Raw genomic sequence first — 23,226 nt, 5'->3', positions numbered from 1 at the left:
TGGCACACAAATAAAAAATAATAATTTCACAAAAACAAAAAACTAAGGGTCAAGATGATTAGCTGCCTTAAGAACTGACATTTCATTAAACCATAGCACAAATCATTGCTGTACACTGATGTGCTTTACTTTTGTTATGCTCAAAGCTTGTAAAATCAAGTTAAAACAGAGGGTTAATATTCCATTGTACACTCAGTATAAAAACTTCAGTCAGGGTTTGAGGAGTCACTTGAGAAAGCATCAAAAGAAATCAGTTTAGACTTGAGAAAAAGAATTGTTGATGCTCAAAAAGAAGGAGAAAATTACCAGTGTTTCTAAATGCCAAGAACTGGAGTGAAAAGTATCATCAAGAAATTCACAGAGACACACAGAATACAGAACAAGCCTGGCAAAGGTAGGAAGCAAAAGATTTTAAAAACTGAAAAGAAAACTAGTGAGAGATGTGTCTAAAGACAACAACTGCCAAGACACTAGCCAAGTCAGGAACTGTACTTGCAAAGATGACGATCACTGGAACTCTGGAAAGGAATGGACTGCGAGGTTGCAAACAAAGAAAAACTACACTTCTACAGAAGAGACACCTTCAAGGCAGACTGACGTATGCCAAGGACAACCTGGAGAAAGATTATACATAATGGAAGCATTCTTTTGGTAAGGTGAGATAAAACTAGAGCTCTTTGGCCAGAGATAAGTTACTTATGACATGAAGATTTTGAAAGAAAATCTCAAGCAATCAGCAGCAAAACTACGTCTGGGTCATTGCTTTCTCTTTCAACATGACAACAACCCAAAACATATATCACTCCTGGAGAAGAACTGGCTCTAAAAGATCAAAGTGAAAGTTAGGCTACTGACTGGCATTTACAAAGCTCTGACTTGAAGCCCATTGAAAGTGAACTGAAGACCAAAGTCTATACCAGAAGACCATCAAATCTGGAGAGGTTTGAAAGATTCACCAAAGAAGAATGGGCTAGGAGATATGTCTGAGACTTGACGAAAGCTACAATAAATGACTACAGGCTGTTATTCAGCAAAACGGACACACAATTGACTATCAGATATTAAATTTTCAGTGACATAAACAAGCTAAAATATCCTCACAACTGAAAAGCTACATCAAAGGAACATTTTGTATTCTACCTTGATGAACTATAAGAGCACTCAGAGAGGGGAGACATCTAGCAGGATAATGACAGCTAACGTAGTTCTTCCAACCGACAGAGGATGGCAGTCAGATGTCTATTTCCTCAATCTCATCTTTCTAATGTCTTAAGATAAGAATGTTAACGAGAGAGAGAAGGCAGTTAGACAGCACATAGTTCAGCCAAGGCCCAAAAGTCCTACGATCATCTATAATCTTAATTTAGTAAATACCATCTGTGAATGTGAAATTAAATCTTAATCTTGCCAACACTTCTATTTAACTTCCATGACCTTTATTTTAATAAATGATATTTTTTACCATAGCATCAAATTTAGTATAGAGAATCATGTAATTTCACTGGTACTGGTATGTGTCTCACTGCCGCAGCACAGCACATCTGAACAATTATGATGAGCTGTTACAGCAACAATAAACATATTTTACAGATAGGAGGTCTGTCCATAAAGTATCGTACCTTTTTATTTTTAAACTATATGGATTTGATTCATATGTTTTCACGTCAGACAAGCTTGAACCCTTGTGCGCATGCGTGAGTTTTTCCGCGCCTGTCGGTGACGTCATTCGCCTGTGAGCACGCCTTGTGGAAGGAGTGGTCCCGCCCCGTCGTCGGATTTTCATTGTCTGGAAATGGCGGAATGATTTGGGGTTTTTTTTCCATCAGAATTTTTTTCAGAAGCTGTTAGAGACTGGCACCTGGAAAGTATTCGAAAAATTTATCTGGCTTTTGGTGAAAATTTTACGGGCTTCACAGAGAATAAGGTCTGTTAGTACAGCTTTAAGGACCCCTTTAAGGACGCTCAGCGCGCCGCGCTCCGAGCTGCGACGACACGGCACAAGCCACCAGACCATTTCTGAGCTGATGGCTCTGTGGATACGAGACCGTCGTGTGCTCTTTCTCTGGTTATCACAAGAGCTGGACATCAGCCATTTTCCGGCAGATTTCACTTTTAACAAGATATTTTGTCATGGAAAGCCGCGCGGAGGCTTCGCTCCTCACGACCGATTCGCTTTGGAAGCGAGACAAAGGAACACCTCCGTTTCGGCGTGTCAGAGGACAAGTTTGAACATATCTATCTCGGCTTTCAATGCTTACCAGTCCAGTAAGTATCAGTGAAATTGTGGAGAGCTGGACATGTCCAAACTTGTCCTCTGACACGCCGAAACGGAGGTGTTCCTTTGTCTTGCTTCCAAAGCGAATCGGTCGTGACGCGCAAAGCCTCCGCGCGGCTTTCCATGACAAAATCTCTAGTTAAAAGTGAAATCTGCTGGAAAATGGCTGATGTCCAGCTCTTGTGATAACCAGAGAAAGAGCACACGACGGTCTCGTATCCACAGAGCCATCAGCTCAGAAATGGTCCGGTGGCTTGTGCCGTGTCGTCGCAGCTCGGCGCGCTGAGCGTCCTTAAAGGGGTCCTTAAAGCTGTACTAACAGACCTTATTCTCTGTGAAGCCCGTAAAATTTTCACCGAAAGCCAGATAAATTTTTCGAATAGTTTCCAGGTGCCAGTCTCTAACAGCTTCTGAAAAAATTCTGATGGAAAAAAAACCCCAAATCATTCCGCCATTTCCAGACAATGAAAATCCGACGACGGGGCGGGACCACTCCTTCCACAAGGCGTGCTCACAGGCGAATGACGTCACCGACAGGCGTGGAAAAACTCACGCATGTGCACAAGGGTTCAAGCTTGTCTGACGTGAAAACATATGAATCAAATCCATATAGTTTAAAAAAAATAAAAAATGTACAATACTTTATGGACAGACCTCGTACATTATCAAACTCATAAGAACGAATGACAATGCAACTGTTTTACCAATCCATTACAATATTATAAATAATCACCTTTGAGACAATTCCAAATGTGTTCTCCACCTCATGAAGTGCACAAGAAAAGCTGCAGCTGTAGATAATTTCTCTGATTCTGGGAGTGATAAGAGATGGTTTCATCAGCAAAATTCTGAGAGCAAATGCGTCATTTGCTACAAATAATTATTTTATATAATGTAGTGTCGAGCACCACAAAGCGCGGCATCCAGTGGGACAAAGCTGGTCACACTGGCATGACGAATTGTGCGACAGTGCAGGGATTAAATTTGTGCAAGTGTCAAGGTGGCTTTACATTAACAGTCACAGAGACTATCACCTTGATTATTACCTGCATCAAAAATAGCCCATTAGCATGATGCTAACATATTTAAAACTTTATGTCAACACAGGGTCACATTTAAACTCACATTTGCAGATTTTAGATATTTTTTTAAAAAGAGAAAGTGATTCTTCATCTAAATTTTCTAAGGTATTCCACTGTACAACATCATCTTTTAAACCAAGAACACAATGGCACAGGTCAACTCGCATCTGTCACCGTGAATCAGCTCACGCATTTCCATTCACACCACATTGTAAAAGAGGAGGAAATTAGCGCCAACAGATTACAGGTTCAGACTGATGCATTCCCAGGCACTCCTGTGCTGTGGCAGTCTTTGTGAGAAGAGGTGACAGGAAGGGGAAAGGTCAGTGAACAGTGAAGTTGCTGGATCAGAGACCCGCAACATACAGTATGTCAGTACTGCAAAATGCTGTCTTTCTGAATGCTACTGAAGTGTATGTTCAGCTTAGTTAAAAACAAAACAAAGCAAAACAAAAAACAAGTTAGCTGAAGAAAATGCTTCAAGATTACAGGTCACACAAGCTGCCTTTGTGCCCAAAGTGTTCAGCACTCAGCGAGACAGGATGTGACACATTCACAAAGCCAAAAAGTCAAGCAAAGATCATATACAATATTATTATTCAATACTGGACCTCTGCCACTTCTCAGACAGACATGAACGCAGCTAAAATATATTATTTCCCTGAATTATTGTGAAGCTGTCTAAACATTACATTTATTTTGCACTAAGGCGATTTATGTTCAAAGGTCAAGGATGAAACAGATGCTTGAAAGCCTTTTCATGGTGCACCAGTTAATACAGCTATAATTACCTCTCCCACTAAAGTTATGCTTTGGCTCCATGTGATTTGTTTGTGACTGGGAGTACTTCTAAAGTTACTGATTTTTGTAAAACACTGCAGAAATATTGCTCCATATAAGAAGAAGCCAACGGTCTTTGTGCAGATCAAGGAGTTAATTTAGCACCATTTTTCCAATGGAATATGGGTTCATATATATATATATATATATATATATATATATACATACATACACACACACACACACACACAAGGTCTGTGATAAAAGTAACGGACCTTATTATTTTTTTCAAAAACCATATGGATTTGAATCACGTGTGATTACATCAGACATGCTTGAACCCTCGTGGGCATGCGAGAGTTTTTTCACGCCTGTCGGTTACGTCATTTGCCTGTGGGCAGTCTTTGAGTGAGGAGTGGCCCACCCTCTCGTCGTTTTTTCATTGTTTAGGAATGGCTCAGAGACTGCTGCTTTGTTTGATAAAAATTTTTTCAAAAACTGTAAGGCACAACTGAGTGGACACCATTCGATAAATTCAGCTGGTTTTCGGTAAAAATTTTAACGGCTGATGAGAGATTTTGGTCTGGTAGTGTCGCTTTAAGGACGGCCCACGGCGCCTGACGGCGATCTGCACTTCGAGGCGGCAGCGTCTCGCCGTTTCAAGTTGAAAACTTCCACATTTCAGGCTCTGTTGACCCAGTAAGTCGTCAGAGAACAGAGAACTTTCAGAAGAAGTCGGCATGAGGAGTTTATTCGGACATTCCATTGTTAACGGACATTTTGTAATGAAAGAACGTGCGGGCAGAGTCGCATGTCGGGCCGGACCCGACCACGGGGGGTCGCGACAGGAAAAACACCTCCGTTGGAAACCTTAACGGGCAAGTTGGAACATGCCCAAGCTGTTAAACAATTTCTCAGTTACTCACTTGTTGAAAGCCATCAAAAGCCGCCTGAATTTTACAAATGGTTTTCAACACGGAGGTGTTTTTCCTGTCGCGGCGCACACAGATTCGCCGAGTCGTTTGCGCGCATGTCTTTCATTACAAAATGTCCTTAAACAGTGGAATGTCCGCAAAAAGTCCTCATGCCGGCCTCTTCTGAATGTTCTCTGTTCTCTCACGACGTCCTGGGTGAATTAAGCCTTAAATTAGAATGTTTCCAGGTCGAAACAGGCCGACGACGGTGCCTGGAAGTGCTGCGCGACGTCCCACTCCGTGGGAAGTCCTTACAGCAACAGAAACACCCCATAATCTCTCATCAGCCGTTAACCTTTTCATCGAAAACCATCTTAATTTCTCGAGTAGTGTCCACTCGGATATCCCTCACAGGTCCAGAAAAAATGTTGATAAAGCAACGCGCGCCGTCCACAGCAGCTATTCAGACAAAGAGATTCCGACGGGCGGGGTGGAGCACTCCTCACTCAAGGCCTGCCCACAGGCGAATGACGTCACCGACACGCGTGAAAAAACTCACGCATGTGCACGCGGGTTCAAGCTTGTCTGACGTAAAAACATATGAATCAAATCCATTTATTTTTTGAAAAAAATAAAAAGGACCGCTTTTTTCATCACAGACCTCATATACATATATATATATATATATTTTAGTTATTTGACAGCAATTGTTTTTATTATCAATTAATCATTTATTAAAGAAGAATGCCAAGCCAGCTGCTCCAGGTTCTCCGTTCACTATAAACTAAACACATTTCATTATTGCAATGCTATTTAAAAAAGACAATGGACTCTGAAGGCCTAGAAAGACAGTGATCGCTGAACGAAGGAATATAAGTCCCAATGTCACGAACTGTCGAGAAAAAGTGGACGAATGAGCCGGCACTTCTCCCATCACCGAAAAGCGCATAAAAAGACAGAAACGAAACCAAAACTAACAAAAGAAAAACGAAGTGAATGGCAACCTTGACATTGTGATCATTTCTGCAGCGGGTCTGTGCTTTCCACAGCCACCTCCAGCTGCATTATCTTGACAACAGGTTTGTCTTCACTACAACGTGTGCACGCACATACACGTTGCAGCCAGAGACAACTGCAACGTGCTTAAATAGTTAAAATAGGTGATCAAACGTTCTTGCTGCTATTGTATCTATATGAAAATGCTGCTTTTCGTCCCACACATGGACGAGTCATGGTCAGCTCGTCGGATCTTTAGTTATTGATCCGCTCAGATATCATCAATGTTTGTGCATGATGTTGGACTTGGGAGGTTGGACGACAGTCAAACAGAATGCTGACGGTACAGGAACTACATGAATGATGAGGAACCATCAAGACAGAAAGCAAAATGGAATACGGACAAATTGAGGTTGTCATCAGGATTCGTTGACATTTTTCAACAGTTTGAAAATTCTGACAAAGCACCAGCTACAGAAACAAAGCTGGACGATGGTTAAACGATGTCTCCAAAAGTCAACGCAAGTCCACATTTCTTGTTTCGTTGTGGCTTCGGTGTCCTTTGTTAGTGCCATGTCACGGAGGCTTAAGAAACTGAAACTTTTCTGACATTTTGTCATTTAATAATCACAAAAATACTTTAAAAGGCAATGATTTATTGCTTTATCTGCATAGCTTAATTTGTAATGATGAAGCTCCTTACAATATACATACTTTTACAAACTACAAGAAAAACAAATACAGCAAAAGCAGAGTATGGGTTGCACTAGTGCTCTAATTAATTTTATATATGTGTATATATAAAATAAATTATGCATTTATTGTTATTTACATGAATTAGTAAGATCATATTTTGTTATGCACAATTTGTACGTTCAATCAATCCCCTCTATTTTGTCACGTGATAATTTCACAAGGACCACAATGGAAATAAGCATTTATGCTTTATTGTGTTATCCATGTATCATTGATATATTCATCTCTGTATGATGTTGCAGAATAAACTCAATCATAAACGATATTTTATTTACATTTTAATGGCATCTGCAGGAGGGTGTGCATGTACGCATACATGAGCTTTTGAAAAGGGTGGAAGTTAGCTTTGACCGTGTGTGATGCGTGTGCACGCTGACGTCCACGAGACGCCTTGTAAATCATTGCAGAGGAGCTCTCAGGTTACAAAAACAGCATTTTTAGTTTTAGAAGTATTTCTTGATAGCTTTTACATAATATATGAGAAAGAGGTTATATTTAGACAAAAACAAAGCAGATTTAGCAGCTAGCTAGACCAGCCACTGACGCCACCAGCCTAACGTCCACGAGATGTCTTGTAAATCACTCCAGAGGTGTTATCGGGTTACAAAAACAGCATTCTCAGTTTTAGAAGTGTTTATTTCTCACTAGCTTTTACATAATATGAGAAACGTGTTATATTTTGCCAGAAACAAAGTGGTTTTGGATCGCCGGAGAGGCCAGCCAGTGATGTCATGGTGCCGCTCTACTCTGATTGGCTGACACCCCTGCCGCCACCCCCCACCCCCACACCCCCCAAAAATGGATTTGGGTCACTTCATGAAAAGGGGCACCATTACACAAGCCAACATTATTGGTCAGTAAAAACAGAAAAGCCCTATGTGCAAGGAAAAAATATAAAATGATTGTCTCTATATACAGGGCTGTGAAATGAAAATTGTGAAATCCGAGGAAAATTTGCAGGGGGTCGAGCCGGGGTCTAGGTCTTATGCATCAACTCAGAACAATAAAACTACATGAAATTCATGGAGGCTGAAAAGACTGTTAAAGCATTTCAAAAACCACAGCTAAAGCTTGTAGAATATTTTGAAAATCATGGTAAAATATCAATAACACAGCTGATAGTAAAAAAGTCACATATTGTTGTGTAAATTCACTCAAAGCCACAGTGTCTTTTTTCCCATGAAAAAAGTCTACATTAATAAAAACTCATTTACATTCTCGTGTAAATTCATGTAAATCTATTCAAAGCCACAATGTTTTTTTTTTTCAATGAAAGAAAGTCTAGATTAGTAAGAAAACACATTGTCACATAATCTTGTCTAAAATCTTGAACAGCACAATGTTTATTTTCCAGGGAGAGAAAAATTCTTACCGTGTTTCCTGATGGCATAGTTCACTTTTCCCATTTATCTTTCAGGTGTGTTGATGAAGCCAGCAACAATTCTTGTCCTTATCAAACTTTTTCAAACCGTCTTTCGTGCCATTTCCCCTCTGTCTGATGTCGCTCTGTGACACACACATGCAAAATTCTTCTTTTAAAAACTTGAGAGCTCTAAAAGTTTGCGATGTCCACATGCTACATTTAGCTTAAGCGTCTTGCAGGAGCCACAGAGCATCGCCGCAGCAACCAACCAGTCCCGCTTTACGACAACTGTCGTAACAGCTACACTTTGAGTGGCATTTGTCCTCCGCGAAGTTCCGCGGATCCGAGGACACTGGATCTGCGGATCTGTAACACACAGATCAGTGTCCGCGGACTTATAAAACTTGCACGATGTCATAAAAAAAGGAAATGCTTTGCGATAGGCATTTTAAAAACTCAGTGACGATTACAATTACAAAGTACTACACTAACACACCACTCCCATGATGAAATCCGCGGAATTCCTCGGATCCGCTGAGTTTTCACAGCCCTGTATATATATTGATTAAATAACTGATAACTAGGGAAGGGTATTGATAAGATTTTATCAATATCGATGCCATTATCGATTCCGCTTATCGACCCGATTCCCTTATCGATACCTCTTGTGGATTTTCCATGTACTAAAAGTAGGCTTTACAGGTTTTCTATGTCAACAACATTTACTGAGTCTTAAAGTAAATGAATGTGAAATTGGTCATCACTGGATCCGAGATCTCTGGACTTTAATAAAATCTACATGGTGGATCCTTGATTTCTGGATATAAATAGAAATAACAGAATAGAATAAATAGAATAGAAAAAGTTTTTGTCAAAAGCATTTCCTTTCAGACATTTTGGCATGAATGTAACTCCATACGTCTGAGCTGCACTCAGCTACTGTATGTCAGCACAGGATGTCTCATTTTGGGAGGAAAAAAACATTTTGATCAATTGCAGTTTATCGTTTGTATTACAACTCTTGGAAAGAGGTGTCGTTTGAATTAAATGGTGATTCACTTTGAAGTTATTAATTCCGACCGGACTCTATCTTTCTAACTTGACTCGGCAGAGAGCCCGCAGCGTTTGCAGCTGTGCAAACGGAACAGAGGACAATTCTCGTTTCTTTCTCACAACAAGACAGGAGTTCCAGTTAGTGTCTTTAATCTGCACAAAAGTGACTCACGAATGACAAATTTTAATGGCTTTGAGAGAGCTTAAAGTAGACCTGCATTGAAATAAATGCAGTCAGATCTTTGGACCAAAAAATGACATTTACACATAAGATCCTTCTGAATGTAGTAAAGTAAATCTGCAAGCCCAGATCTGTCATTCAACAGAGAAATCATTTTAAAATGACAAATTTACAGCTAAAATTTAGCCCTCTGCAAAACTGTCATCACATCCGGGACGCTGCCGAGACGTCAGGGAAAAGACCCTATCCCAGTATGCATTGCGCGCGCCAACTGTAATTTGTGGATTTACGTCAGTTTGCATCTGCACCTTTTTCGTCTTATATGGAAGGATCTACTTTTTTTAAAACTTCATATTGTCTTGCGGCACGTTTGGTGAGTACACATTTCTTTTATTTGTGCTTGAAAATGATTTCTGGGGACTTTTTCATACGCCCATTTGATTGAGTGGTGTTGCATTGAAAATCTACTGTCTTTCGCCTCCGGTGTTATGTCGCGGGGTACGGAGGCGAGACCCGCAAAGAATTCAAGTCATTAAAAAGATATGAACCTCTCTCAGCAGCCACGGAGCTCTGCGGCACCGATTACCGAGACGTGCGGCGCTGCAGATTTTGCCGCAAGAAGTCTGTCCTTGCGAGCAACAGGTGTCACCGGGCGCGCCGCATCAAAACGGTGAGCATAGTCTCTGGACTTGTGCCAAGTTGGCTGCACCTCCGTTCAGTAGACAGAGCCGTGTCTGCGGCTGCACAGCAGACACGGGGGTGTGAGTGGCCCGCGGCGGAATTTAACGAGCGCATGCACTCGGTAAGCACATGGGAGGCAGTGAGAGAGGCGTCGGGGAAGAACGGTGCCCGCTGTTGATGTCGCCGCTGATCTGAGCATGCAGAGCTGTATCTCGCATTCATTGCAGCTTACTTTTGGATGTTGAAACCAGGATGTGTATAACAGTAACATTACTAACAGATAAAATCAATTTCAATGCGGGATCGGACTGAAGGCGGGAGCGCATCGTCTTGTCCCCGACGTCATGGAAATGATTCGGATGTACAAACTGTTTTCGTGGAGGGCTAAATTTTAGCTGCAAATTTGTCATTTTTAAACGAAGATTTCAATCAATCAATCAACTTTTTTCTTGTATAGCGCCAAATCACAACAAACAGTTGCCCCAAGGCGCTCCTATTTCTCCGCTGAATTACAAATTTGGGCTTACAGATTTACTTTACTGCATTCACTAGGGTCTTATAAATACATATCAGCTATTTCTTTCTGAAATCTGACCACATTTATTTCAATGCAGGTCTATTGGACTTGAAGCTTCTGAAAAGCAGCGAAGCAAAAGATTCAATGAAGCAGCGGGTCGGAGCACTGCTTCAAGCTTCAAAGTAGAGCTGCGCTGCAGAAGCGGTTGATTACAGACCCGCTGCAGGGTCTGCAATCAACGTAGAGAAATGATCATTTTCCCAACAAACACTCTCAAAAACAATGGCTGCTCTGAAGGACCGATAAGGGAATCGTTAAGCAAAAAGGCTATTGATGTCAGTGGATCAAATCATTTCTTAACGATTGGTTCCCGATACCCAACCGTAGTGATAACATAATTATCTTGGATTTTTTTTTCTTTTTTAAATTTTTATCTGAAAAGGGGGACACCAAACTCCCCTAAATTTGTGACACACAGCACACATGTATTATTTTGGTAAAAATAAACAAAAATCACTTCAACTAATTTATCTGAATTTATTTCTGATTTGATGGGCACACAGTAAAATTGATTTCCCCCATAGATCAGTGTCTTAATCCCTCGGTACGGCTGCAGAGAGCAGCCCAAAAATGTGGTGTTGAATGTAACCCATAGTGTCCCAGTCTGTTACATTTAAAACCCATGTTCCTAAACTACTAATTTATTCAATAAATAAAACTCCAGTTGTGATGTCTGAAAGCACCGCTCTTGAGAGCGGTGCTTTCAAACATCTTAAACCCATGGGGAGATCGAATTTAGTTGAACAATAAAGTAACAGTCCCAAACCATCCCAACCGTGAAGCATGGGGGTGGAAACATCATACTCTAGGGGTGCTCTTCTGCAAAGGGGACAGGACGACTGCACCGTATTGAAGGGAGGATGGATGGGGTCATATATTGCGAGATTTTGGCAAACAACCTCCTTCCCTCAGTAAGAGCATTGAAGATGGGTCATGGCTGGGTCTTCCACCATGACAATGGCCCCAAACACACAGCCAGGGCAACTAAGGAGGGGCTCCATAAGAAGCATTTCAAGGTCCTGGAGTGGCCTGGCCAGTCTCCAGACCTGAACTCAATAGAAAATCTTTGGAGGGAGCTGAAACTCCAAACCAGAAAAACCTGGACCAAACCTGGACCAAAATCCCTGCTGCAGTGTGCAAACCTGGTGAAAAACTACAGGAAATGTTTGACCTCTGTAACTGTAAACAAAGGCTACTGTACCAAATATTAACATTGATTTTCACAGGTGTTCAAATACTTATTTGCAGCAGTAGCATACAAATAAATGATTAAAAACTCACATTGTGATTTCCGGATTTTTTTTTTTTTTTTTTTTAGATTATGTCTCTCACAGTGGACATGCACCTAAGATAAAAATTTCAGACCACTTCATGATTTCTAAGTGGGAGAACTTGCAAAATTGCAGGGTGTTCAAATTCTTATTTTCCTCACTGTATATACACATAAAATAGCGATATAATAAATTATTAACCTCACTTGCTCGGTCTGTATGGGGATACAGACCGTACAGACCTCACAGTCGGTTAATAATCCTTTAATCCATTAACACAGCACCACCGCCTTTACCCAGCTGGATACAAAATAAAGGGCCATGAAAATTTTTTGTAAACATGTGTTTGGTACAACCAAAGAGGACAATAATGTGGAACATATGGATGAATAACATGGACAAGCATGAGCAAATCTCCTATCACCTTGCAGTTTATGGTATCACAATTTTCTGGTTTACATCTGGAGAAAATTTCTGACATTCTTATGGCCTGGTCACACGGCACTTAACGAAGGGCAATGAAGCCCAAACAAAACAAGAAATCATTGTTTAACCATCGCGCAGCTTCGTTCCTGCAGCCCACGTTTTGCTGTCGTTCTTGACGGGTTTTTATAGTTTGCTTAGTTTTTGTAAGCTAGCGTTTAGTTTGACTTCGTTCAACCAGCTGAATGTTTCCACACAGTACAGAAGCCGTTTGTAAGCGCTGCTGCTACGTTCATGTACCATCGGAAATTACAAGACAAACTCAGTGTTGGGAAAGTGTCAGTACACGGACCCACAACAGGGGGCGCAAATGAACGGACAATGAAGAAAGTCAAATAACAAGGCTTTACTGTTGTGAACACGCACAACAAATACAACAAATCACAATTTCGGTCTCAAGTTAAATTCCAACGGTGTCGTGTGGGCAGGCTCGACGATAGGAGACGTCTGTCCAAGACGAACCGGAACCACCCGATTTCCTCTGCCACCGAACCCCGGGAATACTGGAACCGCCAAGTCCCGAACTCCCAGGTGGTCTCTGCCTCCGCTCGTCGGATCCGGTACTGCTGGCGAGGAACAGACACAGTCAGACGTGGGTGCGGCTGCACCCAACAACACGTGGGGTGGAAAACACCACCTCCACCTCTAATCAGAAAACAACACTGTCTAGTAACTAGGATACTTATCAAATACGTTCCTTTCACAAATGATGAAGGGCTGGCTGAGTTCGTTACCTCCTTGGTAGAGCGATATCTCGGCAAATGAGGTGGAGATGCCGTCCTGCTGATATACCTCCTCAGTGATTGGGATCAGCTGTCTCCAGTGATAGATGACAGCTGTCATCCTGGCTGCTCCCGTAAGGTGGCAGCGCCCTCCGGTGCCTGGAGCCTGCACTCCAGGCAGGGCGCCCTCTAGTGGTGGTGGGCCAGCAGTACCTCCTCTTCAGCGGCCCACACAACACTCAGCCTGTTTGCATGGATTTTTTTTTTTTATCTGGGTGGGGGTTCAGCTTCACTGAGCTCAGGCACCTTATATAGGTCAGAATTAATGTTTTGTGTGGATACAATTAATTATTTTGCCACAAGCAACTGCTGAATTTGAAACTACAAAAAGTTGTGTAATTTCTGATGGTACTTGAACGCAGCAGCAGCAGCAGCAGCAGCAGCAGCAGCTCCTGCGTGCACTTATTATTTTTTATTAAATATAACAATATGAGTATAGGAATGACAATCCAGCCCTTATGTACATGTGGCAACAGGTAGATGATTCAGATGATCATATAAAGAGCTGTTCTGGAAGGCAGAATTCACATTGTGGATCAGCTGCAGCTCGTGGAATAACCGCACATGGGGAGTCAATGCACATTCACACAGACTGATAAATTTACTGCTCTGATATATTCAATCATCTTTGCACTTATTCCCCCCTTTTGATAGTTTTCTGTTATTAATCAATATACATACATGCATCATCACTTTCTTTGCATTTTCACTTTGTTTGCCATGTAATTTGCCCAAAAACTCAGAAAAAGTGCCATGTTTCTGATGCAGACATAGGAGGGCTGTCCCTGGATGTACAACTATTGCATCATATTTTAACCCTTTATTGGCCACTAGAGATGGGTGATACAGGGAATTTTGGTATTGATCCGATACCAAGTAAATACAGGCCCAGTACCGCTGATATCGATACTGATACGTTTTCATATTTAAGCTTCATAGATTCAAAGGATCCAAAAGACCTAGGATAGAATTTCGCCAAACATTGTACATGACAACAAAATACTTTATCACAATCAACATTTTTGTTTAAAAAAAAAAAAATCACTCAACACAACTTAAAACAAAATCTCCTGAGGTAGAGGGGTAACAAACCACAATACAACAACAATTGGCTGGTGCCGCTGAGCCACGTGATGGCGCAACAACAACAGACCAGAGGGGAGAGGGTGCACTGCTCCATATTGTGTGACACAGCGCAGCGCTGCTAGTAGACTTTGATCAATCAATCAATCAATTTTTTTTTTTATATAGCGCCAAATCACAACAAACAGTTGCCCCAAGGCGCTTTATATTGTAAGGCAAGGCCATACAATAATGATGTAAAACCCCAACGGTCAAAACGACCCCCTGTGAGCAAGCACTTGGCTACAGTGGGAAGGAAAAACTCCCTTTTAACAGGAAGAAACCTCCAGCAGAACCAGGCTCAGGGAGGGGCAGTCTTCTGCTGGGACTGGTTGGGGCTGAGGGAGAGAACCAGGAAAAAGACATGCTGTGGAGGGGAGCAGAGATCGATCACTAATGATTAAATGCAGAGTGGTGCATACAGAGCAAAAAGAGAAAGAAACAGTGCATCATGGGAACCCCCCAGCAGTCTACGTCTATAGCAGCATAACTAAGGGATGGTTCAGGGTCACCTGATCCAGCCCTAACTATAAGCTTTAGCAAAAAGGAAAGTTTTAAGCCTAATCTTAAAAGTAGAGAGGGTGTCTGTCTCCCTGATCTGAATTGGGAGCTGGTTCCACAGGAGAGGAGCCTGAAAGCTGAAGGCTCTGCCTCCCATTCTACTCTTACAAACCCTAGGAACTACAAGTAAGCCTGCAGTCTGAGAGCGAAGCGCTCTATTGGGGTGATATGGTACTACGAGGTCCCTAAGATAAGATGGGACCTGATTATTCAAAACCTTATAAGTAAGAAGAAGAATTTTAAATTCTATTCTAGAATTAACAGGAAGCCAATGAAGAGAGGCCAATATGGGTGAGATATGCTCAGATTTGATGAATCTGCGTGCGCAGCAGTCAGTGCGTGCGGGAGAGAAAAAGCTTGAGTATCGATCTTTTTACACGATGCTCGTTCAATATCAATACCAGCGTTGGTATCGATATTAGGATCAATCCGCCCACCTCTACTGGCCACTTCTACCAATTCATACACCATCCACTCACAGTCCACTGTGACTGTATGGCATCCAATAAGAAACTGCCATGTTCATTGTTACATAAAGATGCAAAGTTGTAGATTAAGCAACTGACAAATTACAAGATCAAAATTTAGGTTTAGTCATAAACCATGATGCTGGGCAATTTGAATAACAAAGGGTACTATTCTAGTTGATCAATTTGGGGTTCTGTAGCTGTGCTGAGTGTATCTCTGCAGCTGTCAACTGTAAAGTGGAACATAAAAGAACAACAGCTGAGCTCAGAAACTAGACATTCTTCTACCATCGCTGTTCTTTTAAAGTTGCTCTGGACAGGACAGAATGGTTACTTGCAGGCAAATAATTAATTCGTAAAATGTAAAGTGGGTATTAAAACAATTGTTGTGGGGGAGGTATGAATGTGTGTGCAGGCCTGTTTCTGTGTAACAGTTGTGTCCACCACACCCAATCTGAGACTTTATCAAACACCAACTAATACATTTCAACTTTTACGGAAATTTATATTAGTAAATGGGCTGTTACCGTGTTTTAATATGTTTGACCAACCTAGTTCGAATGTAAAAGTAGCAACAAACACGCAATAGCTCCATGTAAAACTTTAGCCAGCAAGTTGTTACCGTGACTGGTGTCAAGTTGCCAGATAGTGTTAAGATAACTGTGATGTGACTTTATCCTCCTGCTACGACAACGCCTTAAAAAGAACAATAAAAAAAATAAATAAATATCCAATGTTTCCTTACCTGTATATAACTTTAAAATAACGTCAATGAACCTTTTCGCCTCCAGCGCTGTGCCAGCCCAGGAAGAGAAACCCGGAAAACGTTCCTGTTGTCCACCCTCCCTGAGCTGCCATGCAAACGAGTTGAGCTACTGACGCCATCTTGGCTCAACGTTCAGAAAGGCGGGCCTGCAGAATGTCAGGGTCCGGTAGATCCAACATGGCTTCCTAAGTAAAACAGTTTCTTAAGTAAAATCACTCTGCCCTGTGGCTTCTCTGCCTGTCTTCTCCTAAAATCGGTTTAATAACCGATTATAGAATTACCATATAAATAAATTTAAAAATAAAATATAACAATAAAAATACAGCATCATTAGGCTGTAAACGGGTTGTTTTACAAAGTAACAACTTAGCAGACAAGGAAGCGTTATGTATTCTATTTTGCATGAAAGATTTTCCCTTTCTACACAGTACTTTGCAATAAACCTTTGGATTTGTATTGTCTCATTAGAATTCTTGTTATAAAAACACATAAAAATTTGATTGTTTTAATTAATAATTATATCAGAAAAATACCAATTTTAATACTTCCAAATGTTAATTAAAAACAAATGTTACACAGAATGTTTTCCATTTTATTATAATATGCATATGTCATGAATGAGCGAAGCTCGTCAGCATCTCACCATGTCATTTAGGTCCTTCAGACTTTATTTTGAGTAAATGCTTCAGGGGAGCATTAGCATGGCAAAACCTTTCAGCTTCTGGGGAGGCTCCGCTCCCCAGATCCCCCACCTTTTTAAGCATTTTCCTTATTTTGTCTTTCAGCTTCTGTAGGAGCTCGTCACCTTTATAAGCATTTCTCTTTATTTGTCTCTCACATTCCTGGAAACGCTCCTCACCATCTAACCATGTCCTTTAGGTCCTTCAGACTTTTTCCAGTAAAATGGTTCTTGGGAGCATGAGCATGACTAAAACCTTTCAGCTTCTGGGGGGGGGGGGCCTCCGTCCCCATATCCCACCACCTTTTGAAGCATTTTTCTTTATTGCTTTTCAGCTGACCCCCTAATTACAGCCCCCTTAACCCCCTGCCACTTTAAGCATTTTTGTTAATGTAGATGTAAATTAATATTCAAAGTTTTCAGCTAGTTTACAGTAGGGCTGTGCAATATGGCCAAATTATCGTATCTCAATATTGTCATAAAAATTGTCATGTAAATGTCACCCATATTCTTGAGCCGCTTAGGTGGGTAGGGAGAGATCCCATGGGATAAAAAAAGCTTTTCAACCTACCATCCCTGGTTCTCAAGACCAGGCACCTTAGTGGCTCTACTCTGTCTTTTTTTTTTAAAGATATTTACGTGTACCTTAGTAAACACTAGTAGAGTTCCACCTTAGATTTGGGATGTATAATAGAAGATATACCTTACTGAATTTTCATATGATATACAATATGACTATGATTTGACACAAAGTGCAGCAACAGTGAAAACGAAACATTCTTAAACAAAACGATAATAATACCACACTCATTTTGCACTCATCATAAGGTTAGGATACTGTGCCCTCCAAAAGCATTGGAACACTTGGAATTTCACACATTTTAATTTGTTTATGCCATTTTAAATACAAGAAATACAAAAAAATAAAGAATAAACATTTCTAAAATTATCTTTCTCAAACTCAAATGGAAAGCAAAGCTCTAAAACTTGATAATACCTGCAAATAATAATCAGTTTTATTGACAGTTTTCTTTAGACAAGTCAGGGGATGGAAACATGAACATTTCCAAGTCACTGAATATATCTTGGACTTTATTTACATCAATTATGAAGAAATACAAAAATTTCTTTCACCAAAACATCAAATCTAGGCTTTCATCTCAAATGTACTTTCTGTCAAATTGTAGCTGAACTTTCAGGTCTTCTTTTTAAGAAAATCCTCCTCCACACCACTTCATCAGGAAGCTGGATTTTATATTTTTAATTAATTTATATCAAGTTGTAGAGATTTGCTTTCAGTTTGAGTTAAGGAAGATAATTTTAGAAAAAAAAATGTATATAAATGTTTTGAGGGCAATTGAGAAACAATGAGGAGCAGCTTCTTACATCTCATATATAGTGCAGCAAATAAGAGAATATTTAGAGTGGAATCCTACAAATGGTGATACAAGCATCAAATTTGGCACAAATAATCCATAGACATTAACTCTTTTTTAAAAAGTGATTGGCCACTTGAATTTTCAATAGGCAGCCAGGTAGGGGTCAATTGAAGAATCACACAGGGGTCAAAATTAAAAGATGCTCCAATCATATAGAAAACTACACCACATTATTTGCCTGATCATAAGGATTCCAAAAAAGGTATCGTTTGGACAATTTGTGACTGAATGTTATGAGGTAAAAGCAGCAAGAATGGTGACAAAGGTCAGTTTCAGTGTGTACAGGGAGCAAAAGTTAAAGTTGCACCATTAATTTTGCTCCAGCTGTATTTGTGCTGAATTTGATGCTTGTATCACCATTTGAAGGATTGTTTCAGTTATCTGCACTAATAACCCAACAGAGCATGAACCAGCTGCTGTCTGTTAGCTTAAACATGTGTATATAAAGCAACCCAAATTAAAAGAGAAATGCTGCTTTTAACAACCTGGACCTCATTTCTGGCATAAAATACGATCGTTTACTCACCAATATAAGTTTGGTGTGATGAGAAGTCCATAGTTCAAATGATGTGTTCAGTTCAAAACATTTTCTTCTTCTACTAAGGTGGATTAGAACTTTTTGTAGTTCACAGCACAAACTACTGGACAGGAGGAACCTAGCAGTCATTATGACTCACTGATTTTAAAATGCTGGTCTTTCAACCAGACGTGTGGTGCCGTGAAATGTCAATGATCTGTGTCCAAACAGATTTCAGGGGAGTCCAATGAAACCCCAGCCTCCACTCCAGCTCCACCCATGCCAGGAAGTGTTCAACATTTCCTGTTTCACTGTGACTGGAAAGTTGGCACTTCCTTTTTGAGTGTGAGCTTGCCATTGAGTTCCCGCAAGATTCCATGGGATCTCGTCTGTCAATCCAGAAAGTGTTTGACATCTGAACATTTCCTGTTTTACTGTGGATTTGAAAATTGGCACTTCCTGTTTAGAAGGCCCTGTACCATGATATTAATTAAATACGAGACTTTCTCAGATTAATACAAACCTGACTAGATGTTTACATAATTCATAAATCATTTATTAGTGTAATAAAAAGTGTATAATAGTACCTAAAAAGCACACTTCATGCATAAATAGAAATTTAAGTTCTCCAAAGATATAATAATAAATAAATAAATTACATAAATACAACAAATTATAATATAATATAATATAATATGGTTATATTATACCATTTACAATAATATAATATAATATAATATGGATTTGTCAACAGGATGCTCTAATAAAACCAAAAGAAAGCTTGCTCAAAATAATACATTTTTAAAGGCAAGTGGTAGTCATATCATTTTTATTTATTTATTTATCAGAAATGGTGTAATATTTAGAAGCTTTTCATTAATTTTGGAGCATTTTTGCTTTATCAATTTTATTTTCATGTCTAAGAGTTTTGCTCAGTAACATAGGCTTTTATATTAAAGGATGAGTTCACTTTTTACAACCTTACTCAACATTTTTGGCCCTCAAACATCACAGTGCTTCATTCACCTTTTGACAACTATAGAACTAGAAAACCTTTTCTTGTAATTGTCAGCACATTAGTGGTACTAAACATCTCAATAAATATGGGCAGATAGGCGCGTGTGTGTGTGTGTGTGTGTGTGTGTGTGTGTGTGTGTGTGTGTGTGTGTGTGTGTGTGTGTGTGTGTGTGTGTGTGTGTGTGTGTGTGTGTGTGTGTGTGTGTGTGTGTGTGTTTTATTTTGTTTTGTTTTGTCTAGTTTAATTTAGTTTAGTGTATTTGTTTGTTTGTGAAAGTAAATAGTTCATAGCACATAGGATATCTGGGTAAATGCTTTATTTTCTGGAAAAATAGATAAATAAAAATAAATAAATAAACCTTGTTTTCAGCTCTACGGCAGATGCAGTAGAGTGCTGGTATATTTAATCTCCACTTTTTTATTTTATTTTATTTTATTTATTACAGGGTTTCTCTCATACTATGCAGTTGTCAAAGATGGATATGGAACTCGGAGGCTTAATTGTAAACAATGTTTTGGTCTTACTAAGGTTTAAAAAAAGTGAACTTGTCCTTAAATGTACACCTTCAAGATTGGGCAAATAATTCGAATATATGATACTTTATCTGTCCCACTCCTGGCCATGTATATTTACATGACAATTACTAATTAAGATGGTAAAGTATTAATCATTTTAAAACAATCTATTAAAAGTATAGCCACCTTCTTTTGAATGCATCACTTATTCGCTTTTACTTGGGTGAAGAATACTTTTTTTTAATCCAAAATATTTCTGCTCTCTACAAAAAATATCCCTGATTAATTAATCTATCAGATTTTAACATCCCTCTGAAATACATAGCGTGTAATTGTTTATGAGACATTTCTTGTGCAGATCTATTTGAAAATACAGTCAGAATATAGTGAAACTATGAAGTATGAGGAATTAGCGTGTAGTGACACGGAAGTTTTTGAAAAATCATTAACACTTCAACACGCCCCACCTCCCTCTCTGCGCTTCTATTCATTGTAAATAACTGTTCAAATGCACAATGCGCTCTGGACCGCTTGTCTCAACTTCCCCGCGTTTTCATTGGTCTCTTGAGGATGCAGCGACAGCTGATTGGACTAAAGTTTCTCTTGGAGTCCACACACCCCCACCCTGCACACATTCGGGTCCAGTGCTACTGTGGTTCCAGTTGCAGACGCAGAATCTTCTGTTTCGTATCTAAAATTCGATGTGGTGATTTGAAGCTGAAGCTCACTGAGATACAATCAGGGCATAAAGACCAGAAATAGTTTTCTCTCAACATCACAAATCAGGAAGATTTGAGAAATCTTTGGACTGAACACAAAGAGAGAAAAATGGTGTCTGCCGGACTGGAGATCATTGGACTGTCGCTGTGCGTAACTGGCTCGCTGCTGGTGATGGTTGCGTGCGGGCTGCCCATGTGGAAAGTGACGGCTTTCATCGAAGCCAACATCGTAGTGGCTCAGACGATGTGGGACGGCTTATGGATGTCGTGCGTAGTGCAGAGCACAGGTCAGATGCAGTGCAAGGTGCACGACTCCGTCCTCGCCCTGACTCAGGACCTCCAAGCGGCTAGAGCGCTCACCATCATCTCCTCGGTGTTGGGCGTGCTGGGGCTCATGGTGGTGATCGCGGGAGCGCAGTGCACCAACTGCATTCGCAACGAGTACGTCAAAGCCCGGGTGGTGAACGCTGGAGGCATCATCTTCATCATCAGCGGCGTGTTCGTGCTCGTGCCTCTCTGCTGGATGGCCAACAACATTATCTCGGACTTCTACAACCCGCAGGTGCACGCGTCCAAGAAGAGGGAGATCGGCGCTGCGCTCTACATCGGCTGGGCGGCCACGGCGCTGCTGCTGATCGGAGGAACGCTCCTCTGCTGCTCCTGTCCAGCAAGTGGCAACTCTGGATATTCGGTACAGTACGCACCGACCAAAAGAGCCACGCAGAATGGAGACTACGACAAGAGGAATTACGTGTAGCTGCGTGCGTAAAAGTGACCTGAAAAACGTTTTGTCAGACATTATTTTTGCACCTGCGCGTTTTTTTTTAAGAAATCTGAACTTTTGAAGTAAAATCAGCAGAAGCATCTCAGTTATTATTATATTTTTTACGCTCGGACAACAGATTGCTTTTGTATCTACGAAAGATTTCAAAAAGACTTCTTTTTATAAGAGGTAACACCAAACAAAAGGATCTTTCTTAGGTACCTGCTTCAGTCTTCGAAATTCTTATTTGGATCTCTGTTGTCATCTTAGCAACAACTATTATTCGATCCATAAAATGTTATCGTTTTGAATGTTATAATTGTAAATGCTCAACATTTTCTTATGGGAGGACTCTTGATTATGCCGTTGCCTTGATGTGCACCGTCAGCACTAATTTGGCTGCACTCATTCAGAGGACGCATTTCCCTGCACTTATGTCGAGGACTCCAACAAAAACAACAATAAGACCAGCAATGATCAATTTCCGACAGTGGTGGCAACAAGAAATGTTACAGTCCGTTATTTGGCTGCACGGAGCGGACGCGTCTTTAGTTTTCTTTTCACACTTTCTTAGAATAAGCGTTGTTTTCTGTTATGTTTCATACATGTACATGCAAACGTACTATTTTGTCGCCTTTTTATTCAAATTAAACTACTGTCTGAAATCAAAGTGTGTTCTTCAAACATAAGTGGCAGTTAAGATGTTCTGCAGCGCTTTCCGCGGCTGTGCGTAATGCTGTTCCCACCGTGAATCCACGAAACCCCCCACGGCGGGAGAAAGTATTTTGGTGAGCCATAGAAATCCAGATGACAATACCCATTCAGCTCGAGTGGGGCTCTGCTGTTCAGCTCACAATACTCCACAACTCACCCACCCCCCACCCACACCCATCCTCATTCGCAGTCAATGAAAACCCTTCAAATTAGAGCTGTGGAGAAAGTTCTAAAATAGTCCTCCTGCAAGTCATTTACCGTTTGTCACAAGCCCATCTCCATCCGTCAGGACAGTACTCCATAAAAGGTTGCAGCCCACCACTACTATTCAGTTTTGTTACATTCAGAAGCACAATTTCATTCACATAGTGTAGCGATGCTGAATTTAATTTGTGACAAAGAGGAAAATGCATCAGAGAGAAACAAATTTCAACTCAAAAGTCCGCTTATTGAAAGCTGAAGCTGAAGCTGGATTAACAAAGCTTACTTGGTTATAAGAATCTTAGCAGGTCATATGCCCTCTTAAAAACAACATTGCTCACTGTTTACTGTTTCTGTGCTCTGGCAAAATAATTTCCTTCAGGATAAATAAAGTTGAACTTATCTTAAAAGTGGAAAATATAGCCATGCAGAAAATCTGTACATCCAGGTTGTGTGATGGTGATGGAAAAAAGAGAATAGTTGAACCAACTTAAAAAAAAAGCATTACAACTGGTAAAACCTGAATGAATTAAATTATTTGAACTTACGTT

The 23,226-nt window shown here is 40.4% G+C and overlaps 2 protein-coding genes across 2 annotated transcripts in view; one reads left to right on the top strand and one right to left on the bottom strand.

The window, feature by feature from the left end:
• zgc:63587 (uncharacterized protein LOC393431 homolog) overlaps positions 1–16,228 on the bottom strand; it is an 80,657-nt gene extending 64,429 nt beyond the window's left edge. Inside the window, exon 1 of the mRNA XM_034170700.1 lies at positions 16,090–16,228. The gene's annotated coding sequence lies outside the window, so the exon portion shown is untranslated. The remainder of the gene's footprint in view (positions 1–16,089) is intronic.
• A 4,724-nt stretch (positions 16,229–20,952) lies between these two features.
• Positions 20,953–22,425, top strand: cldn5a (claudin 5a). Its single transcript, XM_034170703.1, has one exon. It carries the CDS (start codon positions 21,107–21,109, stop codon positions 21,752–21,754), a length of 648 nt encoding a protein of 215 aa, XP_034026594.1. The 5' UTR covers positions 20,953–21,106; the 3' UTR covers positions 21,755–22,425.
• The last annotated feature ends 801 nt before the right edge of the window (positions 22,426–23,226 follow it).

The sequence above is a fragment of the Thalassophryne amazonica genome, chromosome 5, assembly GCF_902500255.1.
Source record: "Thalassophryne amazonica chromosome 5, fThaAma1.1, whole genome shotgun sequence".
Classification (NCBI taxonomy): Eukaryota; Metazoa; Chordata; class Actinopteri; order Batrachoidiformes; family Batrachoididae; genus Thalassophryne; species Thalassophryne amazonica.
The sequence above is the reverse complement of the archived record's forward strand: the minus strand, read 5'-3'. Positions and strand labels throughout refer to the sequence as shown.